This window comes from Notamacropus eugenii, chromosome 2 (assembly GCF_028372415.1).
Source record: "Notamacropus eugenii isolate mMacEug1 chromosome 2, mMacEug1.pri_v2, whole genome shotgun sequence".
Taxonomy (NCBI): domain Eukaryota; kingdom Metazoa; phylum Chordata; class Mammalia; order Diprotodontia; family Macropodidae; genus Notamacropus; species Notamacropus eugenii.
Genome location: NC_092873.1, coordinates 234,776,418 through 234,797,925, shown reverse-complemented (window position 1 = coordinate 234,797,925; position 21,508 = coordinate 234,776,418). Strand labels below are relative to the sequence as shown.

Genomic DNA, 21,508 nt, shown 5'->3' with positions numbered 1-21,508 from the left:
GAAAAATTGGTCTTTCAATGAAATAGAGGATTTTCAAGCATTCTTGATGAAAAGACCAGAGCTGAAAAGAAAATTTGACTTCCAAACACAAGAATGAAGAGAACCATGAAAAGGTGAACAGCAAAGAGAAGTCATAAGGGACTTACTAAAGTTGAACTGTTTACATTTCTACATGGAAAGACAATATTTGTAACTCTTGAAACATTTCAGTATCTGGGTACTGGGTGGGATTACACACACACACATGCACACACGCACACACACATAGAGACAGAGTGCACAGAGTGAATTGAAGAGGATGGGATCATATCTTAAAAAAAAATGAAATCAAGCAGTGAGAGAGAAAGATATTGGGAGGAGAAAGGGAGAATTGAATGGGGCAAATTATCTCTCATAAAAGAGGCAAGCAAAAGACTCATTAGTGGAGGGATAAAGAGGGGAGGTGAGAGAAAAACATGAAGTCTACTCTCATCACATTCCACTAAAGGAAAGAATAAAATGCTTACTCATTTTGGTATGAAAACCTATCTTACAATACAGGAAAGTGGAGGATAAGGGGATAAGCAGAGTGGGGGGGGGATGATAGAAGGGAGGGCATGAAGAGGAAAGTGCAATTTGAGGTCAACACTCATGGGGAGGGATAGGATCAATAGAGAATAGAAGTAATGGGGGACAGGATAGGATGGAGGGAAATATAGTTAGTCCTATACAACACAACTACTATGGAAGTCATTTGCAAAACTACACAGATTTGGCCTATATTGAAATGCTTGCCTTCCAAAGGGAAGGGGTGGAGAGGGAGGGAGCTAAAGAAGTTGGAACTCAAAGTGTTAGGATCAACTGTAATGTTCTTACCACTAGGAAATAAGAAATACAGGTAAAGGGGTATAGAAAGCTATCTGGCCCTACAGGACAAAAGAGAAGACAGAGACAAGGGCAGAGAGGGATGATAGAAGAGAGAGCAGATTGGTCATAGGGGCAATTAGAATGCTTGGCGTTTGGGGGGGAGGGGAGAAAAGGGGAAAAATTTGTTACCCAAAATTTTGTGAAAATGAATGTTAAAAGCTAAATAAAAAAATAAAATAAAATAAAATAAATAAAATAAAAAAATAAATTAAAAAAAAAAAAAAAGAAGTTGGAACTCAAAGTGTTAGGAACAACTGTCGAGTGATGTTCTTGCCACTAGGAAATAAGAAATACAGGTAAAGGGGTATAAAAAGTTATCTGGCCTACAGGATAAAAGAGAAGATGGAGACAAGAGCATAGACAGATGATAGAAGAGAGAGCAGATTGGTGATGGGGCAATTAGAATGCTTGGTGTTTGGGGGGGGGGGAGGGGACAAAAGGGGAGAAAATTTGGAACCCAAAATTTTGTTAAAATGAATGCTAAAAGTTAAATAAATAAAGAAATTTTAAAAAAAGAAAGAAAGAAAGAAACTTCTTCCTGCTGGCAAGGGGCATAGAGCTGTCCCTGCCTCGATGGGTCCTGTTCAAGGGGTCCAACTTCAGAACCTGGGTGGTGCCAGGTCCAGTGGGCTGGAGACCTAGGATTCAGACAGAGGTTGGTATATAGCCTGGGCTGTCATCTAGAAGTTGATGGCTTGCACCCTGGAAAAGATAAACCTGGCCAAGAGGTTAGGCACACACACACCAAACAGGTACAAAAGGAGTATAAAGAAAAGACAATTTCCCTGGCATAAAAGATAATTTCTCTGGAGAGAATTAAAGATGACTGTGGCAAGGCCAAAACATAGAAGGGCATGTTTGAGAGGGGAGTTTTTTTGCTGTCAGAGATCCCCTTTTCCAGACTGCTCCATAGGTATGTAGAGCAAGGAAAGCATATTTTGAGTAAATAAAAACATCCACTGGCCTGGGGTCAGGTCCTAAGGAATGGGTTAAGACTCCCAAAGCCTGTCCTCTCCTTTCATCAATGTACAGAGTGAAAGGTTTTCCCAGACTGGGTAGGTCTAGTGATGGGGTGGTGGTCAAATTAGTTTTCAGAGTCTCAAAAACTTTAGCCTGCTCTGAGTCAATGCCCTGAGTAGGGTCATAAAGGGGTTTAGCAATAAAATCAAAATTAGGAATCCAGAGTCTACAAAATCTAAAACACTTGAACTTGTTTCTTAGTAGCTGGAACAGGGATAGACAGGATTGTCCTTTTTCTCTCAGAGGTTAAGGAGAGAGAGGTGGGTGTGAGTTCATTGCCCAGATACCTTATGGACTGGCATGCTATCTGGACTTTGTTCCAAGAGACCCTATAGCCTCGAATGCCTAAGAAATTAAGGGCTTCTGTGGCAGCAGCCAAAGAAGCCTCCTGGTTGGGGCTACAAATAAGAATATCATGCACATACTGAATTAAGCTACTGCCTGCTACTTTCAGGTGCCTTCAATCCCTTCCCAAAGCCTGGCCAAATAAATGAGGGTTATCTCGAATCCCTTGGGGCAAGACTGTCCACATTAGCTGATATGGACTTGATTCCCCAGGACAAGTACATTCAAAAGCAAAAATCAATTGTGAGTATTCTCCACTAGGCCTTTTTGTGGGAAGGGTTGCAGTGTTGCATGGAGATGGACAAGGGACAAAGATGCTATACTTAAGGAATTTTTCCATTAAAGGTTGTGGTCCTTCCCAGGTCTCAGGCTTAATCAGATACTTACTAGGTGAGATGGGGGAGCACTTTAGCGTTTGCTAAAGACTAACAGTGGCTGGGGTGGCAGAAGTAGCTCTCTCTGGAATTCCAGGGTCCCAAATATTTGGCCTGTCTCCCACACTCTCAAGCAAACCCAGGAAGATATAGTGAACAGCGGCAAAAGGGAGATGGGAGGTTTAACTAGAGAAAATTGGCTCCCCAATTTCACCATCAGGTCCCTTCCCATCAAGGGGGCAGGGTCAGAGGAGGGCATAGGGAAGGAGTGTTTAAACAACAGATCCTCAAGCAGGCTGGGGAGGGGGTATGTCTGGAGACATTCCTTAGTTTCCCTTTCAATGCCTATGACCCGAGGGGTCAAGGGACGGGTAGAGCCAGAGTGACTGGTTAAAGCAGAGAATTTAGCCATGTTAAAGTGAGTAACCTGACCTTCAGCCTTCGTTTTTGCCAAGGGCTTGAGGAGAGAGGTAGAGAAAGTGGGAGTACTACCAGCACCCAGGTTTTCCTGTTGTTCCAAGTCTTGAGAAGACTGGAGGACAGGGTACTGGGGGGGTAGCTCCACCACTTTTCCAACCTTGGGGACAATCCTTCCTCCAATGTCCCTTCTGGTCACATGGGCACGGTTTCACAGGCGTTGGTTCCTGGGGCTCCCTCTGGGGGGGGCGCCCTGGAGGGGCACTTCTTGGACCAGTGACCCTCCTTGTGGCAATGAAAGCAGGTTTCCCCACTGCCCAAGCAGCCAGCCTTCCTCCAAGGGGGTGCCCTGCAGGGGTGCTCCCTGGGTCTTTTCCTGGCCAAGGCAGCAGCCAAGAATTGAGCCTTCTCCCTGGCCCTGGCTCTTCTCCTTCGTTCTCTTTCCTGTGCTGCAATGAGGTCTCTGTTGTTAAAGACTCCAAAGGCCATCTCCAGTAACTGGGCCTGAGGTGTTTGGGGTCCCACTGCCAATTTCTGTAGTTTCCTCCGAATATCTAGGGCAGACTGATTAATAAAATACATGCTAAGGATTGCTGCCCCTTTTATTGAGTCAGGATCCAAATTTGTATGCTTTTTAATAGCTTCTACTAGCCGGTTTTGAAAAAGGGCAGGGTTTTCCTTTTATCCCTGAGTAATTCCCCTAATTTTTTGAAAATTTTTCTTGTTTTTGAAATGCAGTTTTTAGGCCTTCTAACAGGCAAATTACCATAAAGTCTCTCTTTTCCCTGTCCTCACTCTTTTGGTAGTCCCATCTGGGGTCACTCGAGGGAACAGCAGCTGTTCCTGCGGGGTATTTTATGGGATTATTGCTAGCCATATGATCCCCAAACTTTTGGGCATGTTCCCAAATTCTCCACTTCTCCTCAACGGTACAACAGACAGAGAAAAGAATATGCAGATCCTCCCAAGGAAGTTCAAATTGTAGGGATATGTCCCTAAAACCCTCAGTGAACCTAGGGGGGTCTTCCGAGTATCTCCCCAGGTTCTCTTTAATCTGGGGGAGATCCGAAAGAGAGAACGGAACACGCATCCTGGTTGTCCCACTGGGTGGGGGAGGTACTTCTCTCAAGGGAAACAGCCCTGACGGCCCAGTGGGGACAGGGGCTTGTGGAGGAAGATAGGAAGTCCCACTTCTTGTGAGGGAGGGGCTGGGGAATGCCTGCTGAACTGGATTAGGCTGCAGGGCCAGGGGATCTGGCTGGCAAGGGGAAAGATCCGCTGGTGCCTGAGGAAGAGTAGGGATCAAAGGGGGAGATGCCCCAGAGAATGCCTCGGGAGCCGGGCCTGAGGCCTGAGTGAATATTGCCCCAGCCAGAGGGGCTGCAGAGGGAGGCACCTCAGCAAGCCCCGTGGTAGGGAAGTGAGTGGGGGTTGGGAACGGAGATAGGGGAGAAGTGAGGCCGAGACCCTAGGAGCCATAAACAGGGGGTCATCCAAAATGTCCAATTCACCCCCATTTCCCTTTTGTGGGGCGGCTCTAGCTACAAGCATCTTACAATCTGTTCTAAGAATGGGGTCCTGAGAGAGTTCGACAAAGGCCCTTACGTAAGGTATTTCTATCCATTTTCCCTTTTGGAGGCAATATAATTGTAATTTTAAAAGGATATTACATTGTAAGGTCCCAAACATGGGCCACACTTCATTGTCCTTCAGGTGATACTGAGGCCAAAGTGTGTTGCAAAAGAATACCAACTTTTTCTTTTTAAGGTCTTTAGAGCAGTTAAATTTGTTCCAGTTTTGTACAAGACAGCCCAAAGGCGAATTCCTTGGAACTGATGGATTTTGACCCATTTTTTTTTTTCTGTAACTGGAAGTCCCCTCAAAGGGGGGCATGGAAGTAAGCCTTGGGAAAAAAACAAGAGGACAAAAAGTAACCGAGCTCTCCCCGATTTCCTTGCGTCCAGGAAATCCAGAGAATTCCCAGGTCCGCTGCCTAACCAATGGACCGACAACTTGAGTCTCTAACTCTCTAGCGCCCAGAAAGTACAGAGACTTTGCTGATACTGGGACCTGAAGCCAGGTCCGAAAATCCACTTCCAAGGTGCTTGGAGAGCAAGTAGGGGATAGAGAGAGGGGGAGCCTTACGTACCTTCCAGTTTGAGCAGAAGGATTTGAGATTAGCAGCTTCTCCGGATCAGGGAACCATAAATGAAGAGGTTGAGAGGTGATGGGGGACCCCAAAATAGCGACGGTCCGGGTCGTGCTCGAATGAATTCTACTCAAGCCTTCTTAAAGCCAAAGAAAACAAAGTTTATTAAGGATTTGCCAAATTGGGTTGCCTCTGGAGGAGCTTAAGCTTTTGTAACGTTTGTATTCACAAGCGGGCCAGATAGAATCTCAGCTAATCAGAATCTGAGCCCCTTCATGGAGGCAAGGTGGGACTTAAAAACAGAAAAGAGTATAGGAGGGATCTGGGGGTGGGGGGGGTGGTCCGGTAGTCCAGGGTGATGGGAGGAGGGGTTTAGGAAGGGTCTTGAGGAGAAGTCCAAGGAGGGTCAAAGGCTGGAAACAGCTGGAGGCTATCAGGAGATATCAGACACGAGAGGGTTTGGGTGGGAAACACGTGGGGCAATTCAGAGATCTTGATAGGGGCAGTATGGGAATGGGGTTTTGATGGGATCAAGGGAGGCGAGTTCAACAGAGACCTGAAATGATAATGAAAAGTCCATGGGCTTCCTGAGACTGCCGGAACAAATGGGAAGATTAGATTTGAGGAAGAAAGGCTAGATTAAGTAGGAAGATTCAAGGGGAGCTCAAGGACGCTCCCAGAGTCTGAACCTCATCACTCTCACCTTGAACTCAAACTAAGACCTCCAGCCTCTGTAAGTGCCCACAGCCAACAGAGTCCCTGCCTCACTGCTTCCGCCCTCACCCAGTGTGTGCTGGTTCCTTCTAGACCCTGCTGCACCCTGAAGGACAGCTGGGGCTGGCATTCCTTATCAGCAGAAGTTTCCTAGTTCTTCCCCAGGTCAGATGCCCAACTCCCCTTACTCTCCCAGAGTTAAAAGTTCCTGTAGGTGAGGGAAACAGCCTCCCACCTCAGTTGACCCCAGGGCTTGGGGTTTATTGTTTAAGCAGCTTGAGGCTGGTTAAAACTGACCCTAGCCCAGAGGCATTTATTCTTCTCCAGTATTTTTCTTCAGATCTTGGATTATCCCAGGATAATCATTTCTGCCCCTACTCTCATTTGTTTTCGAGGCTCTATGTTCACTCAGAGGTGCAATTTTACCTCTTTTGTAGAGGAAAATCTTGAGAGCTTGAAATTTTCTGATCTACTTCACCATCTTCCCAGAATCCTCTTCAACAACAACAATCTCAATGTAACTCAGGTATTCCAAGTATTCATACCTTCATTAAGTCAAAAAGCATTGATTAGGTACCTATGTAATATGGCTCTTAGGGACTTACAAAGACGAAAACTTTCTGTCTGTTCCTCCCTCCCTCCCACAACTTCTCTCTCTCTCTCTCTCTCTCTCCCTCCTTGGGATAATACATTAACAACTGGCTCATATGCAGCATGAATGACAATCTGACCTGGAATCTGATGCACTGTTCTTCAAAAGAGACTGTAATTTCCATCTTAGTGGGGAGGAGAAGGAGGGCTCTAGCTGAGCCTTCTCTCACCTATCTCCCCAGAGAGGTATAGGCTAGAATTAATTCTATCTATCACATTTCAAATTTGGGCAATCTAGTGGTAAACCATTTTGACAGGCCTAGGATCAACACCAGTTTCCCTGGTTGCTTTCTGAGAGGGTCATAATATTTGGCTTACTATAACCAGATTCAGCTTCCTTTCACCAAAAGTGGCTTAATGAAAGGAACCTAATGTGTTGTGAATGGCAAGTAAACCCATAAAATCAAGCAACCAGTAAACAGAAATTGGGGGTCTTATCTAAATTACAATAGGCCCAATAATAAACAAGAGTAATGGACTCTTTGACTGAGGAGAAATCTCAGTTAAATCCAAAAAGACAGTGGAGTCCCTGAAGGGCAGCTACTTCTCAGCTATCTCCAGGTTTAAAAGCACTGGAAATAAAGGTATATATTAGGGGGACTGCTTTCCATGCAGTTTGTATAGCTCTTAAAGACAGCCATTAAAAAGTTCATATCTAACCTCCATGACCATCTGTCTTCACGTCCTCTAACTACCTAACGAAATCACATATTTAGGCATCATTCTCATAAGCAATCAGGAGTCCTATCAGAATATGGATGTCATGGGATTATCCCTCACAAAAACTGATGCAGACTTTGGCTAAAGTATAATTGCAATGGTAAAAACCATACAATATATATATAGATAAGTCAATATAAAGTATATTTTAAAATTGTGATTAGGAAAGACTAATATCAGGGGGCATCAGGAAAGCCTTTATGTAGGAGGCATCATTTGAGCTAAGTCTTGAAGAGGGATTGCAAGGGATGGAAGTGAAGAAAGAAAAGAGGAGACAGTCTGAGCAAACACAACAGGGTAAGAGAGGAGGATATCATGTGCAAAGAGCAGCAAGCAGTCCAGTTTAAGTGTATCATGGAATATTGGAGGAGAAATAATGTGAACTAAGCCAGGAAACATTTCATCAGATGGTGAAGGGTTTTAGGAGTGAAACAGTGGAACTTCTAGCATCCTGAAAGCTATAGGGAAGCACTGAAGAGTCTTGAATCAGGGTGTGACAGACAGATATGTGTGTGTGGAGGATGAATTTTATATGAGAATTAGAAGGAATTAATAGAGTACTGAAAGTAATCTGGGAGAAAGGTAATGAGAACTAGATGGTAGCCTTGTAGATAGAAAGAAGGAAGTGAATGCAAGAGATGTTCAGTCAATAAATCAACAAGCATTTATTGTACCTACTATGTGCCAAGTACTCTTGTGGGTGCTGAGAATACAAAGACAAAAATGAAACGGTCCTTGACCTTAAGGAGATTCTCTTCTATAATGGGAGGCAGCAAACACACATGAAAGTGTGTGTGTAACAAATACAAGGTAAATTTTAGACAGAAGCAATAGTAGCTGAGGGGATCAGGAAAAACTGCATGGATATCTGAGTTGAGCTTCCAAGGAAACTAGGGGTTCTAAGAAACAAATGTGAGGAGAGAGTGCACTGGGGGACAATCTTTGCAAAGGCCTGGATATGGGAACAGTAGCAAGATTAGACCCTATAGAGAAGAGTAATGCATAATAAGGTGGAAAAAGTGGATTAAACTATACAAAGCTTTATATGACGAAGGACTTTGTGGAGTTTATATAATAAGAAAGAAATATGGTGCATCCTGTAATTCAGGGATAGATTTTTGGTAATATTATGGAAATTGGAATGGAGATGGGAGAGACTTGAAATAGAGAGAGCAAATAATAATCTATCATAGTAGTTTCGGCAAGAGTTTTTGGTGTTTTGAGATGGGCGGTAGCTATGTGAGTAGGGAAAAGGGGATGAGTCTGATAGATTCTGTAGAGGCAAAAAATTGATGAAATTTGGCAACTAATCAGGTATGGAGGTGAGGAAGAAGGTGGAATTAAAGATGACTGTGAGGTTGTAATCTTTGGAGTGACTAGAAGGATGGTGACAGAAATAGGGAAATCTGGAGTAGACATAAGCTACAATGAAAATATCAGTTCCATTTTGGACATGAAGAATTTGAGATATCTATAGAACATTCTCCACAAGGAGATACATAGTCGGTAGTTGATGATGTGAGAGTGGAGTGTAAGGAGGACATTAGTGTTAGATGTATAGATTTGGGGTTCATATCATGAAGGCAATATAGAAAGAGGAGAAGAGAGAGAGAAAAGAAAGGAGAGGGTTCAGATGTAACTTTGGGAGTTGTATAAGTTTAGTGGATGATCCATGAAAGTATTATAATTTTCATTTGACAAGTAAGGAAAATGAGCTTTAAAGAGGTACAAAGTGCTGTCCAAGGTCATATGGCAGGTCAGTAAGCCCAGTTTGCCTGACTTTAAGTTGGATGCAAACAGTCTAAACTAGTTCAACTCAGGTTCTTAAGGAGAAGAAAACAGCTCTGCACTCGATTACTTACCATGTTTTATAGTCAAATAGGCAAAGAGAACAATATACCATTCTAGGGTAAGCAGAATCCAGGCTGCCTTTGAATAAGGAAGCTAGATAAAAGTGCACATGGGTTGCTCGAATTCTTTTGGTGTTGAGGGATGCCTAGGTTTTATTATTAAGCATAAGTTCAGACCCCACAGAAAATCTGAGCCCCTGTTAATACTTTCCCAAGCCCTCTTCTAGACAAATTTTGTCAGACTGGCAAAGAAATAATTCTTTTATGTATTGCAGTTTTGTACATGCCTCTTAAGCCATTAAAGTTAAAGAGGAGATAAATCTATAAACCCATATTTACTTCAGTGTCATAAAAGTTGAACAAATGTAGTCGAGTAAAGTCATAATCTCATACATCCTCTGAATAAGCCTCATCAAACAAACTCAGTAGATAAACTAAGTCAGATTACAGATTAAACTACATTTAGAGGATATACAAACAGACTGATTGAAGGGGAAGATTTACATGTCGTCAAGGAGTCAGGGACAGTTGAGTGTTGTACATTGGAATGTCCAAGTCTTTAAGTAAATTTTCGCATCCCATGGGACAGGTTTTGGTCAACTTTGCAACCTCTCAGTTAGGTGAAATGTCCTTGGCCTTCCCTTCATGTTATTGTTCCATGAGTCAGATTTTGGTTAGGTGAGGTTAACATTAACACTCTTGTAAGTGAATCAAAATTGGCAGGAGGAATGGCCCCAAGTCCTGAATAATAAAAGACAATCCAAAATTCCCATAATAAACTGCATCATGAAATGGTGCAGAAATAAGGAACCAATATAATTAAGGAATCAAGAATCATGAATTAAGAGCCTGGTATGTTCTAGGTTCTGTACTAGGTGGTAGGCTATAAATGCAATAAATGAACAAAACCCTACTTCCAAAGTGCCAGCATTTACAATGATGAAAACAACGTAAATCTGAAGAACAATCACAGGAAACTAAATGCGGTTGGGAAAATGGACCTACCTCTCTTTGCTGAGGTGTAGGCACTGGTACTATGCAGGTGGAGATTGTCAGACACAACTGATGTTGGTTGGTGGCTTGTCAGAATTTGTTTTTCTTTTTCATTCTTTATAGCTACAACGAGCTTCCTAGGCAGTCCAGTGGGAGGAATATATTTGGAAATAAAGATTATACAGAATGACCTGTTAATAATAGTGCTTTTTAAGGAAAAAAAACAGAAGACCTTGACTCAGCCACATGACTAGTAAAAGTCTTCTCAAGAAGAAACTGTCCTGCTTTTTCATGTCCTCTTCTCTTCCTATTCTTGACTCTTGCTTTTGTCATTCCACTAAGAATTTTTTTTTTACTCTAGGCACCAAGCTCCCTAGAGCAAAAACAAAAGAACTCTTAGCCAGATAGACTCAAATCTCTCTCTTCAACCCAGTTCTTTGTCCAGGGACATGGATCTCTATGTTGGACTGTCTAGTTTACTTTACAAAAAGCATTCCGTATGCCTTTTGATTTTATTTTTTGAAGGTTAGATTGTACCTAGTCATTCACTTGGAGATGCTCCCCAATAATTCTTAGAGTCTCTGAGATTCCAAGGTTCTCTTGTTTCCCATCTCAAAATCATCTTCTGCTCTTCCATGTAGATGAGCTGAAAAAGACTGGGGGTGGGGAGAGGAACTGATGGACAGAGCTAATGTTGGCAATGGAGGGTGCAGGGTAAAGTCCTCTTTTCCTTTACCTGTTCTACGTAGACTTTTCTATGGATATATAGCAGCAAAGGCCCAAAAGTCTTCAAGCTTACCTTTATACTACTAGGAAGTGAAAATAAAATTTTGAACATAGGATCATAAATTTAGGGTTGGAAGTCATCGTCAACCTCTTTTTTACAAATGAAGAAAATGAATTACAGCAAATCAAGTGGTTTGCTACAGTTCCACAAGGGAAGCAAGTGGTAGAGCTGGGATTTGAATATAGCTAGGTCCTCTAATTACAAAGCCAGCTCTCTTTATTGTGCATCTTGATGCATCTATAAATAATTCCCAACATTATAGATTGGATGTAAACTCCTTAAGAGTAGTTAGTGTTTTTTGCTGTCTTTGCATTGCCAGCATTTTGTTCATAATAGGCATTTAATAATGGTTTGTTGATTGATTAGCATATCCACTTTCTGCATTTGGAAGCAATTCCAAGAAAATGGGGCATTTGGTGTGAAATGTAAGGTATTAAAAATACTGGGCTCCATTCACTAGTTCCTTAAAGAATCATTCGTCTTAATACTATAATGTCTTCTTTATTGTTACTTCTCAGCCATCTTCACAGCATGTTACCTGAACTGTGGTTGTCATCACTGTCTCTCCCCTGTCCACCTTTGGATTCTACCCTGGAATACTGGCCTCTCATAGGGGCACTTTTATTTAATCTTACAGGGCGTCAGACCACCATACCACTCCTTAGATGGCTCCACCAACTTGCCATTCAACTTCCCTTTACAGCTTTTCTTCCTGAATTAGAATGTGAGTTCCTTGAGTAGAAGCCTGTCTTGTTTGTGTCTATTTGTATACCAGTATTTAGTCTAGTATCTGGTACATAAGAAGTGCTTAATCAATGTTTTTATCTATCTTTATTAGTGTAGGCCTTTGTGGCTCTACTAGCTTTCAAAATGAATTGGGAAATTACATCACTGTGCATCGAGTTGTAGAAAATGTTAATAACTGGGGTTCCATTTGGGGTTCATTGACAGCCTCATTTGTTTCTCTTCTGTGTCAATTGCTTAAAGGAAAATAGTTTATGAAAATGTCAGGGGAACAAATGAGGGACAAATCTAGCCATTGTGAGGAGTTCCTAGCATGGGAATTCCCTCCATTAAGACAGATTGCAAGAGAATTTCCTCAGGTACGTAAAAAATAAGCGATTTGCCCAGGATCACAGAACTTGTAGTCCCAGAAAAAGGATGTGAATTCAGACCTTCCTAACTTCCAGCCCAATATTTTATCCATTATACCATGCTGCAAGTGATTTTTGGAAATTTAGTGTGTGTGTGTGTGTGTGTGTGTGTGTGCGCGCGTGTGCGTGTGCGTGTGTATAATATAATGGATATAGGAAATTCTTGGTGTGGTCTTCTGGCACACACACTGATAATATATCAATGCAAATTGGCATTTTATGGGCAACTTACAGTCTAATAAAAGACTTAGGTTTAAAAAACTGGGAAAACTGAGAGTTTAAATGATTTTTCTAGAACCACATGGTAAGAGTCAGAGGTAGAATCTGAACCCAGATCTTACTGGCTCTCTATCCACTGTATCAAAAATGCAATGCTTTAATTTACATGATTTGTACCCTTTACGTTCAGTCTTTTACCAGTGGTGGTATATCAGAATGCCATCAAGGCAATAGAGGAGAGGTAGAAATTCTTTTATGAGCAACACTCATAAGTATACAAAATAAATTATACAATACTCATAATTACACAAACTAAAACAACACTGAACTTGACAACTCAGTTTGTTTCTTCTAGGTAACTAATTCTTAAATACTCGGAAATGCCAATTTTTTTTCTTGATCCAACTTAAGATATGTATTAGACCAGATGCCTTCTTTGAAAGACCCAAGTATGGCTAGATAATTTACCTCAATCTCATCCCTTAACCACAGCAAATTGATTCTAGGTTCCTAGAAAGACATGAAGGGCTAACTGCTTAGGGATGGCCCAAGTTTCATCTCATCAGCATTCATCTACACTAATGTAGCAAAGAGGAATTAGCCAAGAAAGATGAGCCAAAGTTCCTCAGATGAATTGTGAACTCTTCCTCTTTCTCCCTGATGACTGTCTTCAGGAAAATCTACAGTATCCTGGGTCAAGCAATTAGTACCTGGCACTTCCTGCAGTTCATTGACTTTAGCGGAAGGAAAAATTATACAAACTAAAACTACTATTGACCTAAGCAATGTCTTATTTCATGCTGTATGTCATCTTTTATTTCTAAACATTTTGTCCAAGAGTGACCACAATCCTTAAAGAGGTTAGGCGCCACCTTCTGGTAGCCTCCAGCATCCAGCCAACTCAGTTTTTTTTAAAAAGAAATCATTTGAAATTAATACTTATCTTCCTTGCAAGTATGTTTACTGTGAATTTTTCTGCCGGGGTTGGAAAGAGGGTGCCAGTTTTAGTTATGGGGCATGAGGTATTTGGTGGTGCTATACTGGTACCACCAGCACTTTTGAGAGATTTCTGGACTATTTTCCAGTATCACCTTTGTGTCACTTATTACCTGTAGGACTTTGGTCAAGTCCTTTAACATCTTTGGACCTCAGTTTCTTTATCTGTAAAATGGGGAGATTGAAAGAGATGAAATTTAAAGCCCCTTCTAGGTCTAAATCTATGTTCCTATGTTTTAGGCCCCATGTTGTTATATTACAAACAACTGGAAATTCTTTCCAAAGTTCAGGAAGTTATATACTTAAACCCTGATTGTTATATGTGAGTAGAGGGTGCTTTGAATTTGGTGGAGACCAAGAACCCTATAGTGTGTGTGTGTGCTTGTGTGTGTGCGTGTGTGTGTATGTGCATGCATGCATGCCCTATGCCAGATATACACCTTAATATCCAGCAAGGCTAGCAGCAGCCCCCAGTAGCCTGAAGGTCCTCTAACAAGAGGTATCATGTAATGCCAGATGAGGACAGCAGCAGCAAGGGTAAGCCTGAGCCCGTAAGCAAAATCATTGCACTAGCTCTCACTTTGAAAGTGTTTGGGTACATTTTCTTATCAATTTATCTCTCTAAATTTAAAAGTAAAGTGTCTAGGTTATGGTCTGAACATGTATGCACTCTGAAAGGTTGTTAATAACAAATACACTGTCATCAGCTCTCATACTCAGATCCAGTGATACTGGCACCTCTTAACCTTGCACAAGACTCTATGTCCCGAGCTCTCAGGGCATTTTTATTGACTTTCCCCCATAACTGGAATTCTTTCACTTCTTATCACTAGTGCAGAGTTTAAAAAGTTTGAGAAATATAATTTCTGAGTAATTAATCATTTTACTAACAATGCTAGTATTTTAATAGAAGAGGTCAGTGGCACTCTCAAATGCCGAAGACCTTCAAGGGCTCATTGGGCTCAAGGTTTGTATAGCCCTGGAAAAGGGGGTGTTCCAGAGTTCAACTCTGATTGTTGAACAGGTAATGGGAGAATGAATATTACAATGAGGAACTGGACCTATTCTCATCAACTTTGATTATGTCTACATACATCTGTCCATGTTTGTGCACAAGCAGGTTTTATTATTATCATCTTTATTTTACATCATGTCAACATAATTTTTTTTTCAATTCTGTTACTTTGCTTTTTTTCTTTAAAAACTCCTTTCTCTGGTAATTTGGTATTTGAGCTTGAGTGAACTTTAGAGGTCATTTATTTCAACACACACACACACACACACACACACACACACACACACACATACATATGTAGATACTTCTTTTCTATAGCATTCCCCAGAAATGATTATAGAGGAATTCCTTTATCAGCATCTAGAAGAGGGAAAAATACTACTCTTTGAAATAATTCTAAGTTTTAGAGACATTCTTCTTACCTAGAGCCTTCAATTCTCCTAACTAATACTCACAGGATCCAATTCTGTCTAGTCATGATCATTCAAATCTTTCTAAATGTCAATCTCATAGAATACTTAATGTGATTGTTTAAAAAGTATGTACATACGTATATATTTTCAGAACCATCAGAGCCAGCTGGAGATATTTGATGGAAATGTTGCTCATATAAGTACTTGGCTTTACCAAGCTGAAGCTCTGTTGGATGAGATTGAAAAGAAGCCTGTAAATAAAAGTGAAGAAACTGTGAAAGTAAGTATGCCTAAGATGGCATTTGTAATATATACTGTATTTCTTAGGGCTCAGAATCTTGCTTTTCATATAAACACTGTATTATTCTATTTTTTGTTTTTGAATTTTAATTTTAGTGAGAGATGCAGAGGTGATACAAGTCATCTGGGAAGGATTTGAAAAGCCTCAACCCCATAACCCAATTTTCTCCTCCCCTTCCACCTCTACTACCTCTATTTAGATTCGTTAATTCAATTAAATATACTGCCAGTGTTTTATTTAGATAGACATTTAACATATTTGTGATGTCTTCCCTTTTGAATAGTGTCAAATCCATATTTTAATTGGGTTATGCTTCACTGTTTCTTGTACTTAATGATAATTTTGTGTTTCTATGTGTTTAGCGATTAACATCTAAACTGGATGATGTTAACCTACAAGTCGAAAATGTTCTGAGCAAGCCATCATACTAATGAGGGCCCGGGGCTTGGCAAGCAGTGAGCTGGGGGAGCCTAAGTTAGCTGAATTAAATAGGAACTTTGAAAAAGTGTCACAACACATCAAAAGTGCTAAAGTGAGTACTTCATGTAAAACAGAGATATACTACCTCCTTAACCCTTCTTTTCTATTTGTTTTCCTCTTCTTGCCAAGCTTCTTAATTAGAGCTGTCCATGTCCCTAGGTTTGTTTGGCCATATTTTCTTTACCTGTTTCAGCTCTTTGTGATCTCATCAGTTTTTATAACTTCAAGTATGATGTCTGTATGGATAGCTTTCAAATTTGGTAGCACTTAAGAATTCTTTTCGTGCTCTTCTGCTATTACTCACTTTTTTAGCCCTGTACTTGGATAAGCTCTAACTGAATGTATCACAGATACCTCAAGATCATTGTTTATAGAACTGAATGTATTATCTTTCATTTTGACCAGCTCCCCTTCTTGATTTCCTCATTTCTGGCTGTGCCATCCCTATTCTTACAAATAACCTCCCTCATGATTATTTATTCATATTTGTTGAAACTCTATCCCATATCTCCTTATAGTTCATAAACCATCAAGTCATATCAATTGTCTTATGTAACAAGTCACATCATATTGCATTCTCCAAATATAGTATCTTTTCACTCAGTTCTTTATTTACCATTTCTGCTGCCTTCACCACCTGAGTTTTTACCACTGTCACCTTTTAGCCTCAATTGATTCTTGCATTATCCTCTGATTCAGTCTGTTCTTCCTAGTATCTATTCTCTCTTGGTTAACTAAAACGTCTATATTAGATGAACCTTACTAGTGCACCCATCTGATCATGTAACTCCATAGCTTCAAAAATACTAACTGATTCCTTTTTGCCTCCTGAATAAATTCAAAGCCTGTTGTTTAAGGCTCTTCACCACTGGATTAAAATTTACCTGTCTAACTTTATATTTCATTCTGTTTGCTTTCCATTACTTCATACCCAGTCCAGGCTAAAATGCTTGGTATTTTTCCTTTAAATCTAGAGTTCTTAGCCTGGGGTTCACAAACTTGTTTTGTTAGTATCTTGATAACTTAGCCAATAAAATGGATTTATCTGTATTTTATTTTATGATGAAGACCTGAATTAGAAAAGGGGTCCGTTGCATAAAAATTGTTAGGAACCCCTGCTCTTTCTTCCTCATTGTGTTTGTTTATGCTTTTAACTACTCTGGGAATACCTTCTTCCAGTTCTTGAAACACTGTAAGATACTGGTTCCCATGAGGAAGCCACAAGGAAAGAACTAATCTTGTGATGGGGACTTCATAAACTCTGTGTGTATAGGGACACATTCACTCTTCCTGCTTCTGCTGAAGTGAAGAACTTTATTGAATTTACCTTACTGAAATAAAGAACTTGATTTAATTTATATAAATAGTGTAGGCAGGCCTAACACAGAAATTTACCTTTTGTTTTTATTTTCTGTTTAACAATAGGGTCAGTGGAATCCTTTTACTAGGTAAAGGAACAGGACCCAAAAGGCAAAGAGACTGCTAGAAGGGAGTAGGGAAAAAATGTGAGATATTCCCACAGATGCATTATTTCATTTATTCTTTCCTTACTAGTAGAAGAAAAGGTTTCATTTAGAGAAATATATTGAAAAAGTATGTTACCTCTCATATAATTCTTCTCTGAAGAAATACTCAGTGCTCACTTCTTATACGATACTTCAGCCATCAATTAGACATATATCTATCTTTATATATGTATATATACATATATATATATAATTTTAACAATATTCTGACACACAAAAACTTCAAGTGAAGCAAAACCTTCAGAGAGATTTTAGGTAAATGGCATTTTCAGGCAAAGTCTTCTCTTTCAAAAATCCTATAGCTTCATTTACATAATCAGGAAAGTCTCAAGCTAGTGTTTTGGGGAAATAATTCCAGTCAGTTCTATTTTTAAGAAGGCTAAAAGGAATTTTTGTAACTATTAAAGATCTTGTACCAAGCATTAAAACACAGTGTTAGAGAGATTTCGTTTTTAGTATCTGACACGACTTCATGCCAAGGAGTTATTGTCTTTGCTGTCTTGTCACCCAATATATGGCTTTGTGTCACCTCTTGATGTGTAATCTCATGAAACCTGAATGGAGTTGAAGTCACTATAGCTTTGAAAAGATCTCCCAATATGCGAAAGTACAAAGAAATGATGAGGAATCTCTGCTTGACCTGATTGGCAAATTAATTTTTTTTCCTTTTCATTTCTGCCTATTTTACAGTTGTCTTGCTTATTGAAATCTGGTTTTACCTCATTTGCTTCTTTCCTCTACTGTAGTCATTGGACTTACTTGGAGTCATGTTCTGTTTTTGGTTCACCTGTCCTTAGCTATGCTTTCTTTTTTGCTCTCTTCTGTAGATGTTGATCGACCAAGAGCTTTTCTCAAAGACAATTTCTGTGAAATCACAACCTGTTGAGGCTGCTATGCATTCAGTGGACCTAGACAAACTAGAGCATGATTTAAAAACTTTGGTGAAGGCTGTAGAAAAGCCCAGTGATGAAGATGAAAAGGTATAATCCACTTCATTTTTCTGTGAATAAATGCCTTAAATATCATGCTGTGGAGCACGTGAATAGAGCACTGGCCCTGGAGTCAAGAGTATCTGAGTTCAAATCTGTCCTCACACACTTGACACTTGCTAGCTTTGTGACCCTGAGCAAATCACTTAACCCCAATAACCTTGTGCGTGTTCTCCCCTTCCCCCCATACCATGTCATTTGTGGTGGAGAATTTTAAGGTGAGAGTTTTTGACGTTGGGTTTCAATGTAGCAATTGCCAAATGATTTATATAATGCTTCTAAGAGAGTTAAAATTTCAAGGAGAATTAACTAAGGATCAGCATGGTTTAAATTGTAAGCTATTTTAACATATAATTTAGAGAGACAGTGTGATATACTGCTGATGCAGCTAAACTAGGAAGACCTAGGTTCTAGTCCTGCCTCTAACATATACTTAGATCTTTTATCCTAGGCAAGTTACTTTCCTTGTTTCACATAGCTTTTGGAAAGTACGTGATAACCTACATTGGTAGAGGTAGTTTACTCGTTGGAGAGTCCCTGTTGAAATTGCAGGAGCTTTTTTAAAAGATCCAAGAGGATTCAAAACATTTTTGGAAACAATTTAATTGTTAGAATTTTTTTCCACCTAATAGTATTTTATTTTTTCCAATTATATGTAAAGGCAGTTTGCAACATTCATTTTTTTATGATTTTTAATTCCAATTTTTCCCTTCTCCCGAAGACAGCAAGCAATCTGACAGACTATACATGTCCAAATCTATTAAATGTAAATGCTATAATTTTAATGTACTTATTTTAAATTTTTAATGGGATATTCGTTTACAGAAATTCATCATGATGGAAATGTTCTTTCTAGTAAAGAAATATACATTGCTCGAGAGATATCCAAGTGAAATATTGACTTGTTTTTCTCTTTCCATTCTCAGTTGGATGAGGAGAAGGCCCAGATTGAGGAAGTTCTGCAGAGAGGAGAAGAGATGTTACAGCACCCGATGGAGGAAAACAGGAGAGAAGAGATACGCTTACAGTTACTACTTCTGAGGACGAGACTTAACAATGTCAAGGCATAATCACTGGAACACGTGTCTCCTACTTACAGCGCTTGGATGCAGAAAAAGGAAACCTCTGATGTGATCTCAGACAACTTGAGGAAGCAGAGAGTATTTTCATTACCAGAAATTGCTTCATGGGGGATAGTACTTGATTTGCTATTCACATTCACCCTAAGTTGTTGTCAAGGTTCAACCAATCCCCAGGAAAGAGAAGCGCTAGGAAATGACAGTGGGTATAAAGCCTGGTCTTCAAAAACAGATCTAGCCTGTGAAGACCTTTCAGCTGTCAAGGATACCAGTTTCCGTTCTCCCAATTTCCTTTGCTTTGTGCATTGTAGCCAAAGGTAAGGGACAGAGGGAGAGAAAGGGAACAGGAAGGAGGAGAAGGAAAGGGGAAAGGAAAATGAGAGGAAAGGAAAGGAAGGGGATGAATGAAAGTAAAAAGTGAAAAGAGGAAAGGAATTTTGGAATGGAAATGAAAGAGAAAAAGGGGAACGGAAAGGGGACAGATGACAAGGAAAGAAGAAGGAAGAAGCTGCACCCCCAGATTGGAAGTGGCCAGTTGTGTCTCCACTGGGGCAGTTTGTATTACTCACAGAATGTTGTTTGTCCTTCCTTCTGGAAGAGGACTGTCACATCAGGAAGATGATGCTATGAGTTGCCAGTGAATTGGATTTCAGTGAGGGAGGGCTGTGAAAAGTCATCAGCCTTACTTTCTCCTTAGGAGCCATCTGGGCCCTGTGTCAAGACATTTAGTATGACTACATAGATAAGAGATAGACAGTCAGGATGACTAGAGATGGCTTTGGATGCAGTGGGAGACCTTAGCTTTTTGAAACTAAGGTCTTTACTAGGTCTCAGCTTGACTGAGGCAAGGCCCATTGAGTGACTAAGATGAGTTGGAAATGAGCCAAGGAGTGTCCCCTTTTATCTAATTAACGCATAACAACCCCAACAATCTGAGAGGGGAAGAGGCCAGAATTTCTGGACAAGATAGAGATTGGAATGAGTGGAGGTGGCCCCCATTTAAAGAGGGGTACAATACACAAAAGGAGGCAGGAAAGGGGGGTGGAGCAGGACATCAGGGAGTATAGGTAGAGGGCATTCCTTGGAACTGGAACCAGGCAGGGCATCAGATGTAAGGTGGAGTGATAGGAAAGACCAATTTCTGCCCTCTCTAAAGGAAGGAATTTTGAAGCTTTGTTGCTCCACCTTTGAACTCGCCAATTAGAGGAATTAGGAACATGGTGGTGAGTTTAGATGTGATGGACTTCTCCTGGGCACTCCATCTTGTTCTTTAGAGTTTGAAGCAGACAAGGCATCAGATTCAAGGTGCAGCTGGAAGGGACAGAGGTTCAAGATTATGGGAGCAAAGTCCTTTGCAGGAATGACGGAGGCTATACAGTTGGATTCAGTCTCAGTTACATCATTTGTAGAAGGAGTGTAATGGTAACATCTACATGATAGAATTACGGGGATCAAATGAAATAATATCTATTCAGTGCTTTGTCAACTTTAAAGCACCATATGCTATTATTAACATCTGTATCTCTGTTTTATTGTTGGCTTTTACTATCTCTTCCTAGGTCATTCAGTAATGCAACATAGTATTCAAGGTTATTTATTGATAGAATTATGAAAGGTGAAGGAATGGTATAGTCAGTCATTTAGCACAGAGGTTCCATTATGTTTGTTTTAGGAAAATGAGGGGGTTGTTTCCTCAATTAATAAATGGTCAAAGAATATAAACCAGCAGTTTTCAGAGGAAGAAATTAGAGCTACCTATAGTCATATGAAAAAATGCTCTAAATCACTATTTCTTAGAGATGTAGATTAAAAGAGCTCTGAGGTACCACATCACACTTATCAGATTGGCTAATGTGGTAAAAGAGCAAAATGATAAATGTTAAAGATGATATGGGAGAGCTGGCACACTAATTCATTGTTGGTGGAGCTGTGAGCTGATCCAACCATTCTGGAGAACAATTTGGTACTATGTTCAAAGGGCCACAGAAAAGTGCATACCCTTCGACGCAGAAATATACCCACTAGGTCTCTATCCCAAAGACATCTTCAAATTGGGGATAGAAATAGTATCTTTCCTTTTACATACCTCAGGTCAGGAACTTGGCGAAGAGGGTGATAAAGATCTATACAACAGGTGACAAGAGAAGTGATCAATGTACAGTGTAGTAGAGTGTATAAAATATCAAATATTGTTTGGTATTCAAAGCCCTTCAGAGCCTGCCTTCCTAGTTTTCATGTCTTCTTACACTTTACTCCTCTGTTTTGAAGTAAAGAAAGGTCTCTTTTTATACTATCAAAAAAACAATCTAGGAGGGACAGAACTTCAGGGTTTCTGGCCAAAACAGATACAGTTGTTTCTTACATTCATTCTGAGTGGTCCTCTGGACACAAGTTGGTGGTGATGGAGGCT

At 40.3% G+C, this 21,508-nt stretch overlaps 1 protein-coding gene and 1 long non-coding RNA gene across 2 annotated transcripts; one reads left to right on the top strand and one right to left on the bottom strand.

Moving 5' to 3' along the window:
• The first annotated feature begins 5,841 nt into the window (after positions 1–5,841).
• On the top strand, positions 5,842–19,560 carry LOC140526970 (utrophin-like). The gene is made up of 5 exons (XM_072643586.1): positions 5,842–5,944; positions 14,875–15,003; positions 15,387–15,556; positions 17,858–18,010; positions 18,946–19,560. Exons 3-5 carry the CDS (start codon positions 15,455–15,457, stop codon positions 19,087–19,089), a joined length of 399 nt encoding a protein of 132 aa, XP_072499687.1. The 5' UTR covers positions 5,842–5,944; positions 14,875–15,003; positions 15,387–15,454; the 3' UTR covers positions 19,090–19,560.
• Positions 18,845–21,485, bottom strand: LOC140526971 (uncharacterized). Its single transcript, XR_011974626.1, has 4 exons — positions 21,185–21,485; positions 20,284–20,409; positions 19,668–19,809; positions 18,845–18,978 (listed from the first exon to the last, which is right to left on the bottom strand). It is a non-coding gene; the product is annotated as an uncharacterized lncRNA (long non-coding RNA).
• Between the last annotated feature and the right edge of the window lie 23 nt (positions 21,486–21,508).